Source organism: Nerophis lumbriciformis, linkage group LG01, assembly GCF_033978685.3.
Source record: "Nerophis lumbriciformis linkage group LG01, RoL_Nlum_v2.1, whole genome shotgun sequence".
NCBI lineage: Eukaryota > Metazoa > Chordata > Actinopteri > Syngnathiformes > Syngnathidae > Nerophis > Nerophis lumbriciformis.
Genome location: NC_084548.2, coordinates 9,933,783 through 9,960,046, shown reverse-complemented (window position 1 = coordinate 9,960,046; position 26,264 = coordinate 9,933,783). Strand labels below are relative to the sequence as shown.

Below are 26,264 nucleotides of genomic sequence, written 5' to 3'. Positions count from 1 at the left end.
TGCCAACCCTCCCGGATTTTCCGGGAGACTCCCGAAATTCAGCGCCTCTCCCGAAAACCTCCCGGGACAAATTTTCTCCCGAAAATCTCCCGAAATTCAGGCGGAGCTGGAGGCCATGCCCCCTCCAGCTCCATGAGGACCTGAGTGACGTGTCGACAGCCTGTTTTCACGTCCACTTTCCCACAATATAAACAGCGTGCCTGCCCAATCACGTTATAACTGTAGAATGATCGAGGGCAAGTTCTTGGTTTCTTATGTGGGTTTATTGTTAGGCAGTTTCATTAACGTCCTCCCAGCGCGGCAACAACACACAACAACAGCAGTCACGTTTTTGTCTGCCGTAAACAGCAATGTTGTGACACTCTTAAACAGGACAATACTGCCATCTTCTGTACATGCATATGTGACAATAACATCCACGGCTTTTATAGAGTGCAGTGCACAACTGTGCACACAAGGAGACAAAGCAGAATGCATCGTCAGAGAGGGTGTTCAGCATGGTTAGAAAAATAGTGACAGAGAATAGAACAAGGATGGACAATTCAACCCTTAACTCAACAATGAGTAGATGGGTGTTATGTGTGTGTATATGTGTAAATAAATGAACACTGAAATTCAAGTATTTCTTTTATTTATATATATATATATATATATATATATATATATATATATATATATATATATAGCTAGAATTCACTGAAAGTCAAGTATTTCTTATATATATATATATATATATGAAATACTTGACTTGGTGAATTCTAGCTGTAAATATACTCCTCCCCTCTTAACCACGCCCCCAACCACGCCCCCCCGCCCTCCACCTCCTGAAATCGGAGGTCTCAAGGTTGGCAAGTATGACTTAGGCCTATTATGCTACTGTATTTGATGTTGGTCATTATAGTCGTACAGTACTTGAAAAGCCAAGTGTTTTCTGAGAATAGAGTAAAAAATTGGAGCATTTTTGTATTTCAAAATACTCAAGTCAATGTCAAAACAAAATGGCTGCCCTTATTGTTATGTTTTATGTTTCAGCTTTTATCCAGCGAGGACAAACGTGCCAACTACGACCGCTACGGGCAGACCGATGACACGCAGCCGTACGGCCGCTACAATCACCGCCATGACAACTTCAACTTCGAGGAGTCCTTCTTCAACTTCCCTTTCAACAGCAGGAACCAGCGGGAATTTTCCGACGACAAGTACTTGCTGCACTTCAACCAGTACGTGGGCGACGTGGTGCCCGACAGCTTCAGAAGGCCGTACCTGATCAAGATCACCTCCGACTGGTGCTTCAACTGCATCCACATTGAGCCCGTGTGGAAGGAGGTGGTGCAGGAGATGGAGACGCTAGGTTTGGAATCCAAACAAAGACTTGAGCACAGGTGTGGGTCTGCGAGGGGAAACGAGCGAATGTGTGTTTGTGCAGGCGTGGGAATCGGCGTGGTGGACGTGAGCTATGAGAGGCGTCTGGCCAATCACCTGGGGGCCCATCGCACGCCGTCCATCCTCGGCGTCATCAATGGCAAAGTGACGTTTTTCCATTATGCTGTAGCCAAGGAGCACCTGAGGCAGTTTGTGGAAGACCTTCTTCCTCAGAGACTCGTGGAGTGGGTCAGTATTCAGGCTGCACACAAAGAAAATGCTAACTGATTTCTAAATAAAGAATCAGCAGGGGCGGCTCCTGGCATAAACACTTCATGTAGTTATTCAGAGCCATGACCACACATTTAAATCAACAATAATGTAGGAGCCTAAATTATGTTTAAGTTAATTTACCGTATTTTTCGGACTATAAGTCGCAGTCTTTTTCATAGTTTGGCCGGGAGTGCGACTTATACTCAGGAGCGACTTATGTGTGAAATTATTAATACATTACCGTAAAATATCAAATAATATTATTTATCTCATTCACGTAAGAGACTAGACGTATAAGATTTCATGGGATTTAGCGATTAGGAGTGACATTGTTTGGTAAACGTATAGCATGTTCTATATGTTATAGTTATTTGAATGACTCTTACCATAATATGTTACGTTAACATACCAGGCACGTTCTCAGTTGGTTATTTATGCCTCATATAACGTACACTTATTCAGCCTGTTGTTCACTATTCTTTATTTATTTTAAATTGCCTTTCAAATGTCTATTCTTGGTGTTGGGTTTTATCAAATAAATTCCCCCCAAAAAATGCGACTTATACTCCAGTGCGACGTATATATGTTTTTTTCCTTCTTTATTATGCATTTTCGGCCGGTGCGACTTATACTCCAAAAAATATGGTAATTGTGCCAACACGCTAGCCTGCTAATTGTTAGCATTTTAGCTACATTTGTACTATCAAAACTAACAGTCATGGATATTGTCACTTGGCAGTGTCTTACTGTAGCCTGCTAACTATTAGAACTTAAAAAAATGTTGCAATATTAAGACTAAAAAGTAATATTGTTACTTGGTACCATCTTGCTAGTATGCTAACTGCTCACTTACGCTAACTGTTCACATTAGATGTCAACAGATTTTTTAGTATGAAAACTAAAAGTCGTGGATTGTGTTAATTGTGCCAACTCGCTAGCCCACTAACTGTTAGTATTTTAGCTACATTTGTACTATCAAAACTAAAAGTCATGGATATTGTTACTTGGCAATATCCCAACTGCTCAAATGTTAGCTGCTAGCATTTTAACAAATGTTATAACGTTAAATCTAAAAGTTGTGGATATTGTTGTTTGCACCATTTTGCTAGCCTGCTAACTGTTAGCATTTTATCTAATTTTGCAGTATTCAAAATAAAAGTTACTTGGCGCTATCTCTTTAGAACCTGCTGACTGTCAGCATTTGAGCTAATTTTGTAGGTATGTCACAAATATTGTTAGTTGGTACTACCTTGCTGGCATGCTAACTGTTAGCATGTTGACTGTTAGCATTTCAGCATTCTCAAGCAAGAGCTAATTAAATTGCTTCCTCTAGTTCAGACCTGTGCAAATTAAGGCCCGGGGGCCACATGCGGCCTGTTAAGCTTTTCAATCTGGCCCGCCGGACATTCCCAAATAATTTTTTTAGATATTTAAGATGGAAACTTAAATATCTAAGTTTAAGTTAGATATTAAACTTAAACATTTCATACATTTGTTTTTGAAATGTACGAAAATTCCGGTTTTCCTGGAAATACAAGTTTGAGTTCATAATTCCTGGTTTTCCGAAGCCCTATACAAAGTATTTCAATGGTTGGAATCTGCGCTTTTGCATGATATACAAGTTACTATGGTAATCTAATTAGTTACTATTGTCATCTAAGTCACAGCAGCTCAGACGAGGCACCAAGCAGTGTGGGCGGGGAGTGTTTCCACGGAGTGTTTCCTGCAATGTGGGTGTCAGGGACAGACGCGGAAGGAGATTTTCACAACAAAGTTCTAAAGCTTAATGATATATCATATGTATCAGATTGTAAGTGGGTTTTTTTTACCCTTTGTGTTCATATTTCGCTGTGTTTGTTCCATTTTTGTTGCATTTCGCTTGATTGTAAAATATGTCGATGGAGAGGGGGTGTGGCGTTCATATGTTGTCAATATTCAGTGTTTTATTCTTCATAGTTAATATTGTAAACCCCGCATTCTTTATTTTCATGTACATTTTGGGTGTCTCATTCAGTAAAAAATTTTAAAATTCCATTCCGTTTTTTCAGGCGTTTTTAGCATTCAATCAGACATTATTGTGAGGTTTTGTATTAGTGGTCCTAAAAATAGATATACCGGCCCCCAGACATATTTTTTTCTCTAAATGTGGCGCCTGAGTCAAAATAATTGCCCAGGCCTGCTCTAGTTGGATGTCTTATTTAAACTACTCTGAAATGATGTAAAAGGTTTAAAAAAAATACTTAATTTCTCATAATGGTTTAATTTATCTAAATATTTAAAAAGGAAGAAGTTAGTGTTTGATTTTAGTATTTGTAAAGTATTCTTTTTTCTAAAATTTTAAATGAATGAACTTTGCATTTTCAGTCAATTTAATTCAGATTTAATTCTTCAAATATATTTAATTAAAATGAGCAATTGTGCACAAGCCTAGCGTGCACATGGTAACAGCATAGAAGAGGAGAGTACAAGTTTAAATGATTATATGGCTGCTACAGAATACATGTACTGTTACACCGCTCAGTTGAGAGGAATACAACTTATGGATATGAATAGAAACATACATTTAACCTCTATATGTCTTCCGTTAGGTCAGCGACAAGAACGACCAGCAGTTCTTGAACAGCTGGCACCAACTCAACAAGCCACATGTGCTGCTCTTTGACCAAGTGTCCGTGGTTCCTTTACTTTACAAGGTGAGCGCTACAACATGACTGACAATAACAATACTTTGCATAACGTGCTCATTTTTGACAGCTGACGGCGTTTGCGTACAAGGAGTACTTGCAGTTCGGCTACGTGGATCAGGGCCTGTCCGAGACGGCCAATCTGCAAAGACAGTTCAATATCAACACCTATGCTCCCACCATGTTGGTTTTCAAAGAGAACACAGACAAGCCTGCTGACATCATCCAGGTGAATCAATGCAACCTGCCTGAATTGTATCTAATATAGTGTTGTCCCGATACCAATATTTTGGCACCAGTACCAAAATGTATTTCGATACTTTTCGGTTCTTTTCGATACTTTTCTAAATAAAGGGGACCACAAAAAATTGCATTATTGGCTTTATTTTAACAAAAAATCTTAAGGTACATTAAACAAATGTTTCTTATTGCAAGTTTGTCCTTAAATAAAATAGTGAACATACAAGACAACTTGTCTTTTAGTAATAAGTAATTTTGACACAACATATTGTGTAATATTCCATTCTATTATTTTGTCAAAATTATTAAGGACAAGTGGTAGAAAATTAATTATTAATCTACTTGTTCATTTACTGTTAATATTTGCTTACTTTCTCTTTTAACATGTTCTATCTACACTTCTGTTAAAATGTAATAATCACTTATTCTTCTGTTGTTTGGATGCTTTACATTAGTTTTGGATGATGCCACAAATTTGGGTATCAATCCGATACCACCTAGTTACAGGTCCTCATGGTCCAGGGACATAAAGTTAAAGTTAAAGTACCAATGATTGTCACACACACACTAAGTGTGGCGAAATTATTCTCTGCATTTGACCCATCACCCTTGATCACCCCCTGGGAGGTGAGGGGAGCAGTGGGCAGCAGCAGTGGCCGCGCCCGGCAATAATTTTTGGTGATTTAACCCCCAATTCCAACCCTTGATGCTGAGTGCCACGCAGGGAGGTAATGGGTCCCATTTTTATAGTCTTTGGTAGGGATGTCCGATAATATCGGACTGCCGATATTATCGGCCGATAAACGCTTTAAAATATAATATCGGAAATTATCGGTATCGGTTTCAAAAAGTAACATTTATGACTTTTTAGAACGCCGCTGTGCACACAGGCGTAGGGAGAAGTACAGAGCGATAATAAACCTTAAAGGCAATGCCTTTGCGTGCCGGCCCAGTCACATAATATCTACGGCTTTTCACACACACACACAAGTGAATGCATCGCATACTTGGTCAACAGCCATACAGGTCACACTGAGGGTGGCCGTATAAACAACTTTAACACTGTTACAAATATGCGCCACACTGTGAACCCACACCAAACAAGAATGACAAACACATTTCATGAGAACATCCGCACCGTAACACAACATAAACACAACAGAACAAATACCCAGAACCCCTTGCAGCACTAACTCTTCCGGGACGCTACAATATACACCCCCGCTACCCCTACCCCCCCACCTCAACCCCGCCCACCTCAACCTCCTTATGCTCTCTCAGAGAGAGCATGTCCTAAATTCCAAGCTGCTGTTTTGAGGCATGTTAAAAAAAATATTGCACTTTGTGACTTCAATAAAAAATATGGCAGTGCCATGTTGGCATTTTTTTCCATAACTTGAGTTGATTTATTTTGGAAAACCTTGTTACATTGTTTAATGCATCCAGCGGGGCATCACAACAAAATTAGGCATAATAATGTGTTAATTCCACGACTGTATATATCGGTATCGGTTGATATCGGAATCTGTAATTAAGAGTTGGACAATATCGGAATATCGGCAAAAAAGCCATTATCGGACATCTCTAGTCTTTGGTATGACTCGGCCGGGGTTTGAACTCACAACCTACCGATCTCAGGGCGGACACTCTAACCACTAACATAATATAATTTTTTTTAAAAACGAAAGAAAATTTTGTGATGCTAAAAAATATCGATGTAATCATAGCAGTATCGACTAGATACGCTCTTGTACTTGGTATCATTATAGTGGATGTTAGCTGTAGATCAACCAATGGTGTTTGTTTACATTTTGACGACGGTGAGCTACGGTGTGTAGTGAAGCATGTTTAGCTATTCCTATAAGCCAAAATGTGTCCATTCTCCCTTTTCTGTCTACACACTGTGTCTGTTTGTAAGTACTCTGTGATTGTGCGCTGCCGAACATGCTCCTCTGCTCACACGACGTGACAACGACAAGGGGTGCGGGGGTGTGGGGGACCGGTACTTTTTAGAGGCGGTATAGTACCGAATATGATTCATTAGTATCGTAGTACTATACTAATACCGGTACACCGTACAACCCTAATCTAATCTAATAAAATGTTTTGTTTTGCTTTGCAGACTAAAGGAATGAAAAAGCAAATAATCGATGAGTTCATGTCCAACAACAAGTTCCTCCTGGCGCCGAGGCTGGTGAATCAGAAGCTCTTTGACGAGCTCTGTCCTGTCAAGCAGTTCCACAGACGCAGGAAGTAGGACATCATGTGTTTAACTGACACCTTAAGCCGTCTTACATTATTGCGGTTTTTCCTCCCTTCAGATACTGCGTGCTGCTGATCACGGGCGACGACGAGAGTTTTTCTTTAGGCAACCGAGCCTTCCTGTCTTTCGCCTCGAGCAACGCCAAAGAAGTCGTGAGATTCGCTTATGTTTACCAACACGTACAGCAACCGCTTTGTAACGCCCTGATGAGCAGCAAGGACAGCACACAGCCACCACAGGTGTCTTGGTCTATGGACGACTTTGTCTCGTGTTTTACACTAAGTACATCTTTCAAATGACCAAATAGGGATGGCTACCGAATTTGGAACTTTTAAAGGCACCGACTGAATTCAATCTGTATTGATTCAGTTTAAATCGAATTGTGCCTTGTTTCGATCTCTTTGTTGCACATGTCATCACGTCCGGTTGATTGATTGAAACTTTTATTAGTAGATTGCACAGTGAAGTACATATTCCGTACAATTGACCACTAAATGGTAACACCCGAATAAGTTTTTCAACTTGTTTAAGTCGGGGTTCACGTTAATCAATTCATGGTAAATTCATGGTTGCAGACTAAAGACTTGGCGAGGAGACAATCACTCAAGCAGCACTCAGAGTAGACTCAGCTAAACTTCATCTAGGTAATGTTGCAACTTTCCATGCCAACAAAGCAAGTGTGCCTGATAGAAAACACTAATAAAGTAAGGCTACACTTTTCTAAAAATGTGCTAGCTTGATGCTAATTTATATCGGCTTTGCCATATACAGTACAGGCGAAAAGTTTGGACACACTTTCTCATTCACAACACAACAGATGGTCCCAACCCCATTGATAAAGCAAGAAATTGCACTAATCAACCCTGAGAAGGCACACCTGTGAAGTGAAAACCATTTCGGGTGACTACCTCTTGAAGCTCATCGAGAGTGTGCAAACCGTGGCTAATTTGAAGAAACCAGAATATAAAACATGTTTTCAGTTATTTCACCTTTTTTGTTAAGTACATAACTCTACATGTGTTCATTCATAGTTTTGATGCCTTCAGTGACAATCTACAATGTAAATAGTCATGAAAATAAAGAAAACGCATTGAATGAAAAGGTTTGTCCAAACTTTTGGCCTGTACAGTACATGCTACTGATTAGCATTAGCGATTTTACATGGCGATTTCATCACCTCCAAATTTCAATGAAAACTACAACTAAGATGCATGTTACAATCAAACAGCTGGTGTGTAATAAGTACAATGCTTTCATTATAAGTACTTTGTGGGGCGCAACATAAGACTAGACTGGCACATTCAGCGTCATGGAAAAGACCACTTCTTGGTTAAGGCAACACATCGTAGTCTATAAACTACTGCCATCTAACTGCATGCAAAGTCTACTATACAATACTTGCAAATGATACTAAGAAATGTCATAGGAAAATAAGATAACTGGATAGCACAGTTATCGTAATCAGATTTTATTATTAAATAGTTAACATTTATTATTCCGCCATCAGTGTGTGAGTGAATGGGTGAATGCGATATAAATGTGAAGCACTTTGGGTATCATTCCAGTTGTAGTAAAGCGCTATATAAAGACATTTACCATTTATTAACGCTAGGGGTAATAAAAGAAATCGATTCACATCCCTGATTCTTATTATCCTGATTTTGAAATGATATGTCTTTTCAATATTTTTCAAGAATCAATTTTTAAAAGACGTTTTTTAAGCAATCTCCGCACTTACTTGCTGCATGTATAAGTCATATGTCAGCAACCAAGAGAGGCTATTGTAGTAGGTAAATTGTTTTGAAAAAGTACATTTCTATACCAAATGATACATTTTGAGAATCGGTTTTAATCGTTAATCATCTTGAATTGAGATCGATTCTGAATCTTATTGTCACTCCAAGAATCAGCACCGAATCGCAAGTTTTTGGAAGATTCACATCCCTAGTGAACACACAATAGTACGGAAAACTGGCACCGTTGGGTACCGGTATCGATTCACAGGTACCGAGAATTGGTACTGTATCGGTTCAAATGTGAAAAGGTACCCATCCCTAGTTCAGAATGCTCTTTTCGAATTGAGGATTTTATTGCTTGGATATCTCCTTATGGTCAGGTGGTGATCCTGGAGAGGCGCAATGCTGCCGGAAAGGTTTTTTTCAAGCCGGTGAGCAGTTGGAACGGCAGCGAAGAGGACAAGCAGCGTCTTGTGGAGGAGTTGGAGCGACTCCAGAAGGACCCGTCCATTCTAATCCACGATGCCATGCTGCCTGAGCTCAACAATGAGTTTGCATCTGTATGCCTTTTTAGTTTGAAAGTAAAGCAAAAAACAGTAGGACGTAACTTATTATTCCTTTTGTTGTAGATGTTTATCATCCAGTGGATTTATGCTTTTTATGATTACCTCTCTGAAGTCATGGATGACATCCTGCACAACAACTGGTGGGTACAAATTGTCTCACACATTTATCAAACCCACCGATATTGAGTAGAAATGATGCTGAAGGTCTAGAACAGGGGTGTCAAACTCATTTTAGCTCAGGGGCCGCATGGAGGAAAATCTATTCCCAAGTGGGCCGGAATGGTAAAATCATGGCATGATAACTTAAAAATAAAGACAACTCCAGGTTGTTTTCTTTGTTTTACTTTGGCCAAAAATAGAACAAGCACAATGTGAAAATGTACAAATCACAAAAAATACTCTGGACAAAACACTTCAAGTGTGTTGAAAATTCTGAGGAAATCGGTGCAGTTTCAAAAACACAATGAGCTTAGACTTCGTCTCAGTGTATCTACAAAACCGGGATAAAGTCACAGTCTTTCTGGGATTGAACAAAAAACACAGCATGTAAACTCTTCGAGGTATCAAGTACCTCCTTTGTCATGTCCACGTATCAATCCAATGCATACCTGCCAACCCTCCCGAATTTTCCGGGGAGACTCCCGAAATTCAGCGCCTCTCCCGAAAACCTCCCGGGACAAATATTCTCCCGAAAATCTCCCGATTTTCAGCCGGAGCTGGAGGCCACGCCCCCTCCAGTTTTCACGACGGGAGGACAACAGGGTGACAAGAACTAAATCATCCAGACTAGAGATAAATTGTATTATTATGTTTATCTTACCTAAAAATAAATATATTTACTAATTAAAAAAAACAAAAACGAAATACATTTTTACTATATTTTGCTAAAAACATCAAAATTAATTGTATTTTTATTTGTATTTTTTCTGACTCCTTATTACATCCAGCCATAGAATTATACATTAAAATAAACATATTTGAAATAATTAATTTTAAATTATCATAATAATTCATTTAAAATGACCATATTTAATTATTAAAATAATTGCTTGTTTATCAACAACTTTAGCATTTTATTCATTACATTTTGAAGCTCTCAGAAGCCAAGTTATGTTATATTCCTTAAGATTTATTTATGCAAGTTTGAAGTATCAATTATCTAAACACAGTTTTGTTTGCATATTTTCAGGATATATATATATATATATATACATATATATATATATGTGTATGAAATACTTCACTTGGTGAATTCTATCTGTCAATATACTCCTCCCCTCTTAACCACGCCCCGCCCTACCCCTGACCACGCCCCCCGACCCCCACCTCCCGAAATCGGAGGTTTCAAGGTTGGCAAGTATGATCCAGTGCGATCTCAACAAACCGTAAAAAACAGAGGTAAAATTATTCAAAAGGGTTAAGTTCACTTTTCTTGTGTTTGACAGAGACATTTTGGGGGAGTAAGGGTGCCAAATAATGTGTTCGAAGAAGAAGACATAAAACGGCAGGTTTTAAGTTTCATATGAGTCGAGGAGGAGGAGCCACAGTCACCCTGTACTGTGTACCTCTTGCTTGGCCTCGGTATAAACCGTTTGCTTGCCAAACAGAATTGCTATTGTGACGTCCAGTGGACACATTTAGAACAGCAGTTTCCCTCGAAAAAAACCCCCCAAAACACTCATTTTAATACTTGGCAAACTCATCTCGCGGGCCGGATAAAACCTGTTCGCAAGCCGTACGTTTGACACCCCTGGTCTAGAAGATGCCGTTCAAGATGGAAGTGATTTCAGTCTTTGGTGATTTGCAGGCGCGAGATGATGCCCCTCCTGTCTCTCATCTTCTCGGCCTTGTTCATCCTATTTGGAACTGTGGTCATCCAAGCATTCAGGTGAACTTTTGCTTTGACTCTCTTCCTCTCCATGAACAATCACTAATGTTTGTTTTGTGCGTCCAGCGACTCAAGTGACGACAAACGGCCAAAAGCGAAAGATGGACCTAAAACGGAAAATGTGTCGCCGGGGAATGCAACAAGGTAACAAATAAAGAAGATTTAGCGTACAGGATGATGATTTTTATCATTTTAAATCTTAGTCGGCCACCCAAGAAGAGTTTTGTGGAGGTGACGGAGTTGACAGACATCACCTACATAAGTAATCTAGTGAGGCTGCGGCCAGGACACATGAACATCGTGCTGGTGCTCACGGATGCCTCCAAGAACATCCTGCTCAGCAAGTTTGCCAAAGAGGTGTACTCGTTCACAGGGTAAGTGACAGCTCTTACTTGACAATAACACTTTTAGCATTCATACGCTCTTGGAGAACTTTTGGGTTACGATGTTTGATAACATAACTTGAACTTATAATATGGAAAAATGTCAGAAAAGTTACTTAAGAGCAGGAGTGCACACACTTTATCTGCAGGCGAGCTACTTTTCAATTGACCAAGTCGAGGGGATCTACCTCATTCATATATATAATTTAAATTGATTTATTTATGAAAGATACGTTTTTGTTAACAAGTTAAAGGTGTATAATGGTAATACAAGCATGTTTAACACATATAGATTCCTTACTTTCATGAAGACAAGAATATAAGTTGGTGTATTACCTGATTCTGATGACTTGCATTGATTGGAATCAGACAGTATTGATGATAACGTCCGCATTTTCAAATAGAGGAGAAAACAAGTTGTGCTTTCTGTCCAATACCACATGTAAGTGGTTGGTTTTTGGCATCTTATTTTTCCAGCTTCCATACTCCTTTTCATTCACTTTACAAGAAATACACACACACACACCTTGTGACCCTATACACACTTTTCTGACTCTTACGTACGAACATAATAAAACAATCACTTATTATACAACGTCTGCTCTCACTAGGATGCTGACTAATGGGATGTTTATATCTTTCAGCACATGACTTGTGTTCCCCGATTAAATGATGAATTAATCATAATCCTCACTTGGGTAAAAAAATAAAAAAAAAGGTGGCAGCAAACAAGCATCTTTTTGCGTCTTCAGGTCTAAATTGAATTTCAAAGTTTACCAATTTTTTAGTTTACGACCACAACATTCTACTATACAACTGGGAGGCATTATTTATATTCTCGCACAAACTTTCAGCAACTCGGAGGCGATGCAGCAGCTCACCGGCTAAATAGCTGCATAAGATAGTTACCACTCTGTGATTAAGGAACCGCTAAAAGTAGTTCCTCTGCGTTAGCTCTTATAATAACATTATCGCTAATACATGGTTAATATGCAGGTCACCACATGTACAGTAAATGGAGTATTGTTGGTGTTTTTTGGATGTTTTCAGAGGGCTTCATGGGCACAATAAATGACTCCCATTGTTAGCAGTCTTGTACGAGCCGTATTTTACAGTTTAGAATACACACAAAAAAGAAAAATGTTTGTGTTATTGTCTCACATAACGATTGTGAATGATAAGCACCATTCCAAAAAAAGTACAGTTCCCTTTTAAGACTAAGATGTTTAAAAAAGAAGAATCTATTTTTTAAAAGACGTTATTTAGGACATCGCTGCACATTCACTGCTCATAAGTCATACGGCAAGAGCCAGCCAACCTGGAACTTGTTTTGAAAGGGGTGATTTAAATTTTTTGACAAATTATATATTGCAAGAATCGTGTTGAATTGAGAATGGATTCTAAATCAAATTGTCACCGCAAGAATCACAATCAAATCGTGAGTTCTGGTAAGATTCACATACCTACTAACTTAAGTTTAATTGTGTACATTGGATGCATTAAAGACAAAATAATACATTTTATTGACCTGAATAAAACATTTTTGGAAAAATCCTCTCCAAAGACAGTAGTTCTAAATGGATCTTTCCGGTTACTTGTCTCTACTAAAAACCCGACTGAATTATATAAGATTGGATTTCATTTCTGTCAACATGCACTTTTAAAAACTTACATTCTCGTTTTTTCATCAGGGAAAAATTACTAAAATTATCAGTGAAATCAACACCATAACTATTAATCAATCAAAGTTGTCCGCCCTGAGATCGGTAGTTGTAAGTTCAAACCCCGGCCGAGTCATACCAAAGACTATAAAAATGGGACCCATTACCTCCCTGCTTGGCACTTAGCATCAAGGGTTGGAATTGGGGGTTGAATCACCAAAATGATTCCCGAGCGCGGCCACCTCTGCTGCTCACTGCTCCCCTCACCTCCCAGGGGTTTTTGAGGGGATGGGTCAAATGCAGAGGATAATTTTACCACACCTAGTGTGTGTGTGTGACTATCAGTAGTACTTAAACTTTACCTATATAGCCCTTAATCACAAATGTCTCAAAGGGCTGCACAAGCCTCAATGACATCCTTGGCTCAGATCCCACATCAGGGAAAGAAACAACTCAACCCAATGGGCACAATGAGAAACCTTTGAGACACTTTTTTCAATGTGTGAGTGACAAGAGAAAAGCTCTTACCTGTTGGTCTCTCAACCCGGAATATAAGATAGAATAAAAATGCAGTCTTATATTTGGGTCACGTTTAAAAACCTTCACTTTTGAGTAGGGATGTCCGATAATGGCTTTTTGCCGATATCCGATATTGTCCAACTCTTTAATTACCGATACCGATATCAACCGAAAACGATATATGCAGTCGTGGAATTAACACATTATTATGCCTAATTTGGACAACCAAGTATGGTGAAGATAAGGTCCTTATTAAAAAAATAAAAAAAATAAAATAAGATAAATAAATTAAAAACATTTTCTTGAATAAAAAAGAAAGTAAAACAATATAAAAACAGTTACATAGAAACTAGTAATTAATGAAAATGAGTAAAATTAACTGTTAAAGGTTAGTACTATTAGTGGACCAGCAGCACGCACAATCATGTGTGCTTACGGACTGTATCCCTTGCAGACTGTATTGATATATATTGATATATAATGTAGGAACCAGAATATTAATAACAGAAAGAAACAACCCTTTTGTGTGAATTAGTGTGAATGAGTGTAAATGGGGGAGGGAGGTTTTTTGGGTTGGTGTACTAATTGTAAGTGTATCTTGTGTTTTTTATGTTGATTTAATAAAAAAATAAAATTAAATAAAATTAAAAAAACGATACCGATAATTAAAAAAACGATACCGATATTTTCCGATATTACATTTTTAAAGCATTTATCGGCCGATAATATCGGCCTGCCGATATTATCGGACATCTCTACTTTTGAGTGTTGGTGTTTCAAGGCTGTTTATCAGGGAATTAAAGTGGAATGTCCACACTTTCATTACACATTTAGTGGCAAAAGAAAATGGAAAGGAAAATGTTTCACAGCCCAGAATGTTCTTTGACAAGTGTCATTCTTTGAAATATCTTTTAGAAGCCTGACGCTGCATTTCTCCTTCCTGAATACGGACAAGCACAGCGAGTGGATGAGCACGCTGCTAGAAAGCGTGCAGGACGGCGTGCAAATCGACGCCAGCGAGGACGATGGCGGCGGAAACCACAAGATGGACTACACCGGCTACGTGTTGGCGCTCAACGGCAACAGAAAGTACTTTTGCATCTTTAAGCCCGTCTACACCGGGGAAGACCCGGCCAACAAGGCTTTGGAGGACAACGGGACGACTTCGTCGGTGCGGCGGTCTAGGTCGGCGTCGCGCGACGATCACCCTACACGCAAGTCGGCCCGCTCTCGCAGCACTCCCACCCTACAGATCCACCACAAGCTGGACGGCTTGGGTTTGTGGATGGAGAGGCTCATGGAGGGTACCTTGCCTCGCTGCTCCATCCCCGCCTGGCCAGGACTTGACAAGATCACTCCCATTAAATAGACAGGAGCACGTTAGGAGTACAGTATTTCAAAAAAGTGAGTCTCACATTTTAGCAGGCACCGTTTTTACTGTATATATTTTTAAGGAACAATAACTTGGATATACAGTCGTCCCTCGTTTATCACTGTTAATTGGTGAGCGCAATATATGAATTTCCGCCGAATAGGAATCCATTCATCCAATTTCTACCGCTTGTCCCTTTTGGGGTCGCTGAAGCCTATCTCAGCTGCACATGGTCGGAAGGCGGGGTACACCCTGGACGAGTCGCCACCTCATCGCAGGGCCAACACAGATAGACAGACAACATTCACACACTAGGGCCAATTTAGTGTTGCCAATCAACCTATCCCCAGGTGCATGTCTTTGGAGGTGGGAGGAAGCCGGAGTACCCGGAGGGAACTCACGCAGTCACGGAAAGAACATGCAAACTCCACACAGAAAGATCCCGAGCCCGGGATTGAACTCAGGACCTCCGTATTGTGAGGCAGACGCACTAACCCCTCTACCACTGTGCTAATTATAACAAATCAAATATTTTCATAGCTAGATGATACAAAACCTCTTTACGACCTTCTTAATATATTTTGCAACATTATGAAAGCCCTTTAGACATGAAATAATACACTTTAGTCACCGTAACACTCTTAATTAAACATAGTAATGCTTCCTGAGGCTGAGCCAATCAGTGGCCACGATACTGAACAGCGTGATCTGATTGGTTTAGTCTCTGCTAGTGGAAAATACTACTGTATTATTGATATTTTTAGTTTATTTAGTCATTTTTATGCTTGAAAATGCTTAATTTCGGACAAAACACATTAACAATATGCTTTGCTATATATACATACACATGTATATATACACACTTGTGTATATACTGTATATGGATATACAATATATGTATATATACTGTAGATAAATACACACAGAGTATATTTAAAGGTGCCATATGTAATAATGTGGCCAGAAATTGTACTACAATCCCCGTCAAAATTCTGTAGTGCCCTCCCACTCTCCCTGACTGAGGTTGCCAGATATGCAGCTGAATCCAGCTCGATTGACTAGGCTACTCCAAGGAACTTCAAACTTCCACTGCCTCTTACCAGGGGTTGAGGTGCTGGGACCGTAATAGCTGAATAGACAAGCGTTTTGTCAATAACAAATCTCTAACCAACACATTTTACACAGAATTAAGCTATTTTCAGGAAGAAGTACGTCATGCCTACGTACAATATCACAACAAATGGCAATCAAATGGTTATTGCAGGCATGTGATTTTTCCGTCTATAGTCGGAAATCTGTCTTTTTTATCTCTGTAAAAATATAAAAAAATATTTTCCGTTTTTCTTCATTTTTTCCGACCTACAATGTGTGTTAAAATCTTGATCCGTCTCTTTGCCACACTTGCCAACAACTACGGTTTTCCCTTAAGGAGTACAGTTTTTGATAATCCAGTGGTAAAAACTACGGTTTTCCATAAAAAATTAACTTACAAATCGAAGCTACGTAGCGAAGCAATCATCACTGATTATTAGTTGGTTTACATATAAGAACATCTATGATTGGTTGGTGGTTTACTATGATGAGGCAAGATAGGGTGGGTCATCAAACCAGGAAGGGAAATCACAGCATATCTTAAATGACGACGATAGTCGGAGAGGAGAAGAGTGAATGTTCAAGCGGGCGATTTATATATTTAAAAAACTAGTGGATGATGGCAGAGGGATTCTCTTCTTTAGATTTTTCTTTTAGCGACGTCCAGGAAACCCACAATGCGTCTACTTGGCCACATTTGGACAAATGTATGCGTCTGGATAAAACAATGCCCAAAACATTCATTTTAGTTGTTTACCATGTAAGCCCAAATCAAAACTGCTCTCGACATGGAAGACGGGGAATACACATTTAAGAACACAGGTCCAGGCACCTGTGTTCTTAAAGCCCTGGACCTGTGGCCCCCAGACCTACAGTTGTTTTTCAGTCTTTTTCATAAAGTTCAAATCACATGCCTGTTATTGTCAGTACTATCAGAAAACAAAGACTAAAACAAACTACAACAAACGCTAGCAATGGTTATATTGGTGAAAATAAGTAGAGCATGCTTAGCAGCCTAATGTACGCCCAAAACTAAAGAGGAGACATTTTACCAAGGTATGCCTATAGGCTGCACGAATAACGAATTATTTTATCATGTGATTTGGCTGTCTCCATACCTTTCACACTGCCATGATGACAGCCGTGCTAATGTTGGAACCTATTTCCTCAGCGTGTCAGCATATTGAGAACGAAATATGCACTGGCACTACCCATATCCACATAGGTTTTATTTGTCGGAAAAATATTTTGGCTGTCAGTTCGAATACACACCAACATACAGGCTAACGGGCATATATGTCATTGACCAGGCTAGCATGCTAAGCAATACACTAGGAGCTAAGCACCTCACACTAAGCAACCGTTGCACGAACATACTAGCTTTGTTAGACAAGATTGTAGACTGTATTGGACAATAAAGTTTACATACGAAATGACCATTTCCATTCATTACAAGTAATACGAAAACGTAAATGCCTGACTTGCCTATCAAGGAGGAAATTAGCAAGTTTGGCGTGAGATGATAAAATCTTCTCCGCCTTTAATCGTCTTCTTATTTCAAAGACTTCCCCGATACAAATCCTCGTTTTGTCATGAATAAGTTGAGAATCATTACGACGCCTTTTAGATTTACAAAGGTCTGACTTGTTTAGTAACTTTACCAGTGGCAGTAGCCAGACGAAGAGGGCGGTGCGTAACTGGCAACCTGGAGGAGACACACTCACGGACTTTCTAATTGGTCAAACGGTGGAGGGCGGGACATCGAAATGAAAACAATAACAAGATTTCGGGGCTGTAAATCTAATTTTGAAAAGAGCATATCCCGGCCTACTACTGTTACCAGTTATAAAGGTATTCGAAAAGAACATGATTTATTAATGCATTTTGACATATCAGGGCCATTTGATGATGACTTGACATGAAATGATTACATATGAATCCTTTAAAAAATCTGCAATGTGGTGAAGCATCAATATTTGAAGCGCCATGTGGCGAGGAACGACTGTACTTTAGGAGTAGTCAGTGTACAGTATTGTAACTGGCGACATAAGTTAAAAAGTTAAAGTTAAAGTACCAATGATTGTCACACACACACTAGGTGTGGCGAGATTATTCTCTGCATTTGACCCATCACCCTTGATCACCCCCTGGGAGGTGAGGGGAGCAGTGGGCAGCAGCGGTGGCCGCGCCCGGGAATCATTTTGGTGATTTAACCCCCAATTCCAACCCTTGATGCTGAGTGCCAAGCAGGGAGGTAATGGTCATTTTTATAGTCTTTGGTATGACTCGGCCGGGGTTTGAACTCACAACCTACCGATCTCAGGGCGGACTCTCTAACCACTAGGCCACTGAGTGAGTAGCAAGATAATTGTAGCTTGCATACACACGGTCAAGCACGGTGGTGATAGTGTCACGGTTGGGGGATGAACGAGTGGTGCTTGCACGGAGGAGCTGCGGTTCATTGGGGTAAACATTAATTCTAGTTGTGAGCATGATCCTCGCGACTATTGACACCTTTTCAACTTGGACATCCCCACTGTGAGCTGTACTCTCTCATGTTGCCATCCACATACTGCTGTACAAGCTGTGCACTGACTACTCTAATTTAAAGCCACGTGGCATTGGTAAGATTCCTGCTGAAATGTGAGCTGTGCACTCACTTTTTTATGTTGACTGAAAAAGCTGTGCTGACATGACCTAAAAGCACTTTCTACATTTCTAGGTATGAACGTTATTGTTAGTATATCCTGTATTTTATGCTGCTACAGAAACTTGGCACACATGACTGTGAATATTAATGCATGTTCTGTCTTCAGTTAAAGATTATAATGGATGCTGACTGGCTCCTGCAATATTAGGAGCTGTATTGTTGTGTTGTGACTTTATTCATATTCGTCGCTTTGTTTTCAATGTGATAGTCCCAAGTTGTTAAGTCAATATAGCAACCAAAACAGTAGCATTATGTAGCCAAATAAAGTTTGAAATAATTTAATTATATTTTCTGCTTATAATGTTTTTTTCCCCCCAATTTATTGTAGATCATAAAGCCACATACTTAAGTCATAATAGTGTTTACTTTTTTATCAATGGTCTAGGGCAGCTATAGTTCTTAGTAATATTGCACATTCTTACAAGATACTGCACAAGGAATTAGTTCACCTGTTAATTTTGTTGATGATCTTTTGTGTTTGCAACACTCAGTGGCCTCAAAAATCTACAGTACGTCACCTAAGGCAGTGTTTCAAAACCACAGGGCCACCAAAAAATAACTGTTTCTCAGCTGTGGTCCGTATGCAGAGCAGCAGCACTCAGTTGTAATACACTTTTCCACCATTTGTGGCAGTAACGAAAACTTCAACCAAGTCTGGAGCTGAAATTATAGGTTTCTTAAGCGCAGAAATTATGACTTAAGTGGTGAGGCTACAATTGACAATTTATTTCAAAAACACATTTAATATTAACGTATTTCTTTTAGTACAACATAAATGTATGTCAATGTTTTTCCCTAATCAGCCTGACCTAAGCCTAAGGTTTTTGTGTTGAATAATAATTAACTAATAATTAATAAACACAAGGTTTCACATCATTTGACAAGGTTGTAAACTGTAAGTTAGACATAATTATTGAATAGGATTAAAATCAAAAGTAAGACTACTAATACATTGTTAATATTTGAGTGGGCCCTGGGTTAAAAATAGTTAAGAAGCCCTGACCTTAGGTACAGTTTTTAGTTTAAAGTGAAAGTGAAAACCACTCTATTCAAAAAATTAAGTATTTAACTCTGCCTCTGAATATCTCAGAATCTTTATAGTGGTAGTTTTTATGTCTTTGTCTATCAAACATTGTCACATGACAGCTTTTTTCATCCCTTTGTGCCTTGCAAACTGAAAAATCTTGGAAAAAAATTGCCATTAGAAATCCGAGGGTCAACTTCTGCCATTGGGTGCTTTTATGTACTTAGTTAAAATAGCGTATAGGTGAAATTAACCAAAGAATATGCATTTAAAAAGACCAGATCACCGAGTGTATAACAACCCTCAGCCTTTCAGGTAACCATCCACATTTAAGTAAAGGAGCATGCACAGTCAAAATAAATCGTGTGATTATTCTGCATGAATGCAATAATTGTGTGGGATTAATCACTTGTTTTTTTTATGACTGCCCTGATTTAAATTGTACTTAAAACAGAAACATAATTAAAGCTGCAAGCAGCGTTGTTCGGGCCCGCGTATTTGGCAGGTGCTAGTCCTAAGTGTCCCAATACTTTTGTCTACTTGTAGTCTGAAGTGTCCCAAGACTTTTGTCTAGTGTACCTACCTTGTCTGCATTGTGTGGGCACGTTGGTGCTTCCTGCTTTTAAGCAGCCATCTTAAAAAAACAGCATTGCAGCAGCATCAGCGCAGCGGGTCTTTGAAGGGTCATAAAATCAAAACCGGAGCAGGTATTAAAAATATATACTTTTAATCACAAGGGTTTTATCTCTCACCTGTGTTAGTTTGAAGGCGAAACGACAAACGCTCTCAGAGGAGATAGATTTTGAAGAAAGGTGACCGCTTTTTACAAAAATGTTGTGTTGAAGGGGGAATAGCAAACTTCCTGTTGATTTTTGCTGGGGGTTGTCAATTTATGAAATGTAGGTCTAAGTGAGACCCACATAGAGGTTTTTGTTTCATGTCTCTCCGACCTTCCCAGTGGGAGTTACAGGCAGTTTTGTAATCTTTGTCTTCCGAGGAGCAGTTTTTTCTCCGTTTTAATCAAAAATTGCTGTAGAGCGCAATTTTTGAATTTGGGGTTAGGTTTTTTTTATTAGATCACAGTTTTTGCCAGTCCTGATGTGTGTGTTCAGTTTGGTGAGTTTTGAAGCATGTTAAGGGGGTCAAATTACAGTTGAAAGAGGCAAAAGTGACTGATTTTACTAAAATTTAGTGTTGAAGGGGGAATAGCAAACTTCCTGTAGATTTTTGCCCGAGAAAATAAATTAATAAAATTTAAGTCTAAGTGAGACCTACATAGAGGTTTTTGTTTCATGTCTGTACGACATTCGTACTGGGAGTTAGAAAAAGTTTACTTGGTAGGGGGCGCTAGAGCGCAATTTTGAGTTTTGGGGTTTGGTATTTTCACCAAAGAGTTTTGTTCGAGTTTTTTTATGTGTGCGTCAAATTTGGTGAGTTTTGAAGCATGTTAAGGGGGTGAAAGTAGTGCGCAAAGCTGCGGAATAAGAAAGAATAATAATAATAATAATAATAATAATAAAACCTTAGAAATTCAATAGGTCCTTATGTCCCATTGCATAAGGACTCCCTGTGGGAGTCCTTTTGCAATGGGCCATTGCGGGCCCTAATAATGCAGCAAGCACTCACTTGTCTAAGAACAAATGGATGGATGTGTACCTTACCTGAAAAGGGGAAATATTAACCAACACGATGCTTCGTCTTTGGCAGCTAATCCCCATTTTGATATCCGCAGATGTAACAAAAGCCATCATCCGTTCTTCCTTTAAAAAAGACTTTGTAAAATAAAAATAGAAACTTTTCCCACCGAAGGCTGCGTAATAAAAAATTCAACGTTTCGGTGGGCAAACTTTGATACATTATGTACATTAAAAGATGTTATTACCAATCCAACGCTAACGCGAAACAAAATATTACTTTTGTCACGGATGACAAAGCTAATATGTGTAATACCAAATAATATATTTGATAAATAATGATAATTCAGGATGCTTTATTATTGTCCATTCTTTAACATGTACAAGACATGTTTTCTCGAGCAGGCATTACAATGGCTTGCTTCTATACGTCCATGCTGGCCCTCATGTCCAATCCTTCCTTTACAGCAAGCTTCTCCATGATGTGATCCATCTTGCGATTCAGTTCAGAAATCGCCCCAGACTGTGGTCCCACAGCCCGGCCCAATCCGTCCATTGCGACCAACAGCCTTTGGGCTCCTTGAGTGGCTGCCATCGTCTTACGAATTTTACGATACACCAGAGCACTGCCAAGTCCAATCAGCAGGTGCCCCGCGATCATGGTTCCAAATAGGTAGATGTCTTCCACGTCCTCAATGGAAAGGACTGAGAGGCACATGATTCTCCATTTATCCCAGGAATCTCTCACGTACCTCGCAGCAATGGTTCCATCAGGGCGGTCAGGCTCCCCAGAACCTCTTTTCCTCGTCGAAAATATTTTGTCAATAGAGTCAAGAGTCCAGCTAATCAATTCAATGTCTGATGTTTGGATTTATTATATATATTATATATATAATACATTTATTTTTAGAATATGCTCAGGGCCGATCAAAAGAATTATCTTCAAAATAGACTAGTAGATGACTAAAAGTTAAAGTTAAAGTTAAAGTACCAATGATTGTCACACACACACACTAGGTGTGGCGAGATTATTCTCTGCATTTGACCCATCACCCTTGATCACCCCCTGGGAGGTGAGGGGAGCAGTGGGCAGCAGCGGTGGCCGCGCCCGGGAATCATTTTGGTGATTTAACCCCCAATTCCAACCCTTGATGCTGAGTGCCAAGCAGGGAGGTAATGGGTCCCATTTTTATAGTCTTTGGTATGACTCGGCCGGGATTTGAACTCACAACCTACCGATCTCAGGGCGGACACTCTAACCACTAGGCCACTGAGTAGGTAAAAATGGCACACTAACAAAAAGGAACCCATGTGAAAATCCAGACATTTATTTGTGAAATGTATGACAAACAGTGGACATTTATATCATCTTTTACAAGCTACATTGTCAGAAGAAAAACACAAAACAGAGATGCCAAACATTTTTAAAAAGCCCTCTTAGGTCGACTGGTCTCATTTAATTTTTTCAAACTGTCGTGTTTTTTATGTTTCTCATCAGCTTCAAAATGCACATATTTACAGTACTCAGACAATGCTCAAGTGTGGTCAGTAAAGAGAGAGCGAGCTACATATTTCTACAGCGATCCCATCTAGATCAACTGTTGACATTCAGCTTTTCTCAAAATAAAAATATAAAACAATTTAGAAAAAAAGACTACTTTAAAATCTACAATACACCGAAGTTATTTTCCTTATTTTTATTTAGCTGTCATTGCATTCTCCTTTTAATCAAGCATTTGAAAAAAAAAGAGTCAAGCATATAATTGGTAATATTTCTAGCTAGTTTACAGTCATTAGGTATAAACCCAATTATTAACTAACACTATGAACTTCTAGCTTGATGTTAATGTACATATTGCCAAGAAATGTGGATGGAGACACGTAAAAGTTGTGATGCAAATAGTAAAATAAATAATACATTTGTTGACTTGTGAATATGAGAGCTGTAAAAGTGACGATTTATGATTTAAATAAATGGTTATTATACTAATCTGCAAACATATTTCATAGTCAACTCTTAAAGGCTAATGTGACATAAAAATTATGCCAAATGTCACACTTGTGTGAGGTATGTCACCGCAATGGCGCTTTTAGTTGCCAGAACAAAAGAAAAAGATCAAACATTTATGTAATGATGTTCACCTCATTCCAATTTAATCTAAAATACTACTGTGGGTCCTAGGGTGGATCCTTGTTAGCGACAATCCCTCTCATGGAAATATTTCAAGTGTTTTAATGAGGTTATTTGATATCGCACGTCTTTATCAGATTTGCTACTACAGTAATGTGTAATTGTGGTCCAAAAAACACCATTAAAAAAAACATGTCATGGCCAATTAGAAAAAGTGGATAAATAGAAATAGTTAAAAGACTTGTACAAAAAAACTAAATAAAAAATAATTTACTTTTCAGAAATGACACTGGTATAAAAGGTGTACTAGATAAACTATTCTATTCCTGTAAACCTTTTGTTGTCTTCCCTCCACTGTAGTACATGTACAGTACTTTACAGTAGCTTTTATTGTGCATAAAAAAACAATCTTGGTCATCAAAATAAAAGGCCTGCTGTGTTTGTTTTGTCTACATGAGTCCAGTTTTGGTGTGAAACAATCTGGCAGGCACTTTATAAAAAAAATGGAATGACGCCACCTATATTTACAGCATGTTTGTACAAAGCAACACAAAAAAAAACAGCTCACTCCTGAAATACATTCTTATATTCTACTTTTTTCATGTGGTTATTTACTATTTTCGACATGTTTTCCAAATTAAATGAAAGTATATTTTTGTTGATTTGGGGATGCTTTTCACACTTGAATGGGAGAGTTTGTTTGGTCAAATGACAACAGATTAGCCACTACAAGTCTAAGGTCCCGTTTACACTAAGCCATATTTCACCTCCGAGTTACGAAACCGCTTTATTATGTGGCGCGTTCTTTCTGACGTCACTTCGTCTCCGAACTCACTTTGTAAACGATCAATGAGTCCATACAAAGCTATGAGCCTGAGATTCAAAAAATACACAGCGCACTTACACATGTAAAAAAAATCGTTTAAGGGGAACCATAAACGATAGTTTAGTGTGGCTGAAACGGGGCTTGGGCTAAATAATTATTCGTTTAAAGCATGGGTGTCAAACTCTGGCCAAATTTGGCCCGCCGTGTAATTTCACTTGGCTCTTGAGGCGATATCAAAGTAACACTAAAGCTGGCCCGCCGATGATATATTGCGGCGGTGCCGCGGTAACACCGCATTCACCGCTAATTCTAATACTTGCCAACCCTACCGGGAGTCTTCCAAACTTCAGCAGCCCTCCCGAAAATCGTCACGTCCGCTTTTCATCCAGTCCAACGAGTGCTGGCCCAGTCACATAATATGTGCGGTTTCTGCACGCACACACAAGTGAATGCAATGCATACTTGATCAACAGCGATACAGGTCACACTGAGGGTGGCTGTATAAACAACTTTAACACTGTTAGAAATATGCGCCACACTGTGAACCCACACCAAACAAGAATGACAAACACATTTCGGGAGAACATCCCACAACAGAACAAATACCCAGAAACCTTTGCAGCACTAACTCTTCCGGGACGCTACAAGGTGTGTGTGTGCGTGTGTGTGTAGCGTCCCTGAAGAGTTAGTACTGCAAAGGGTACTGGGTATTTGTTCTGTTATGTTTATGTTGTGTTACGGTGCGGATGTTCTCCCGAAATGTGTTTGTCATTCTTGTTTGGTGTGGATTCACAGTGTGGCGTATATTTCTAACAGTGTTAATTCGGCCACCCTCAGTGTAACCTGTATCGCTTTTGATCAAGTATGCGTTGCATTCACGTGTGTGTGCGAACAGAAGCCGCACATATCTTGTGACTGGGCCGTCACGTTGTTAGAATGGATGAAAAGCGGACGTGACGACAGCTCGTAGAGGACGTTAAATTAAAGCAGTGCCTTTAAGGCACGGCCCCAAGATTGTGGTCCGGGTGGAATACGAGATATAATGACTGATGAACACCTTGGTTGGATAATGAAGGTTGCCTCAGCCCCGACATTAATGAACTAGCAGCCAAGAAAAGATGGCAGGTATCTGGCTTGGGCACATCAGATTAGAGCAGTGTGTTGCAAACTGAGCAGTTTAAAGTCCTGAATGGTTGGTTTATTCATTGTTATTTTATTTTCAAATGTATTAGCCTGTGGAAAAAGTTAATGTTGATGTTTACCTCAGAAGGCTGCAAAAAGAAAAGAGGCATTCAATTTTTATTTAAATTGTATTTGATATGCCATTGATATTTTTAAGTAGTATTGTTATTATTTGAAACTCGGTTTTGCATGTCACTATAAAGTTATATAAGCCTTTCTTGTTCAATATTAAATGCAAAACGTGTTTAGGTCCCTATCAAAAGGTTAATTTGTTCAACTTTGGCCCGCAGCTTTGTTCAGTTTTACATTTTACATCTGTATTTGAGTTTGACACCCCTGCTTTAAGGGGTTATCCGGCTTAGCGTAGACATAGCCTAAACGACGCAATTACAAGTAATATGAAACCAATGACTTACCTAACTTGGTTTGGGAATGTCTTCACCATCTTTTTAATGTACGGTGATGTGTGCTTTAGCCGGCTGGATTGTCCACACAATTATTGACGGTTACCACAAATCCACGCCTTTCCGCCATTTTGTGTCGAGCCGCACTGTTTCGCGCTTTTTTTGAACACGGATTCCGAGCTGCTTCTTGTTTACAATCCCGCTGACGTATGGGAAGAGCGCGGTGTCACGTGGTTTTACCTGACGCGTTCGCGTACACTCGTAATTAGTTGCATCGCGTCATCAGGAAGCGCTGAGGGAAAACGACGTGTTTA

General features: G+C 39.3%; 1 protein-coding gene and 1 long non-coding RNA gene across 4 annotated transcripts in view; one reads left to right on the top strand and one right to left on the bottom strand.

Annotated features, from left to right (window-relative positions):
• The window catches only part of LOC133615858 (dnaJ homolog subfamily C member 16-like), a 22,010-nt gene extending 3,925 nt beyond the window's left edge, over window positions 1–18,085 (top strand). For both annotated transcript variants that reach the window (XM_061974714.1, XM_061974723.1), the window contains exons 4-15: window positions 1,033–1,351; window positions 1,427–1,611; window positions 4,224–4,328; window positions 4,390–4,548; window positions 6,682–6,812; window positions 6,881–7,061; window positions 8,939–9,118; window positions 9,188–9,264; window positions 10,932–11,012; window positions 11,079–11,156; window positions 11,216–11,386; window positions 14,491–18,085. In XM_061974714.1, coding sequence (XP_061830698.1) covers window positions 1,033–1,351; window positions 1,427–1,611; window positions 4,224–4,328; window positions 4,390–4,548; window positions 6,682–6,812; window positions 6,881–7,061; window positions 8,939–9,118; window positions 9,188–9,264; window positions 10,932–11,012; window positions 11,079–11,156; window positions 11,216–11,386; window positions 14,491–14,944 — 2,121 coding nt within the window. In that variant the 3' untranslated portion in view covers window positions 14,945–18,085. The remainder of the gene's footprint in view (window positions 1–1,032; window positions 1,352–1,426; window positions 1,612–4,223; window positions 4,329–4,389; window positions 4,549–6,681; window positions 6,813–6,880; window positions 7,062–8,938; window positions 9,119–9,187; window positions 9,265–10,931; window positions 11,013–11,078; window positions 11,157–11,215; window positions 11,387–14,490) is intronic.
• On the bottom strand, window positions 855–26,264 carry LOC133615928 (uncharacterized). 2 transcript variants are annotated; one of them, XR_009816794.1, is made up of 3 exons: window positions 25,963–26,264; window positions 4,408–4,461; window positions 855–1,624 (listed from the first exon to the last, which is right to left on the bottom strand). It is a non-coding gene; the product is annotated as an uncharacterized lncRNA (long non-coding RNA). The 2 variants fall into 2 exon arrangements; XR_012049889.1 differs by lacking the exon at window positions 4,408–4,461 and having other exon boundaries at window positions 855–1,390; window positions 1,480–1,624.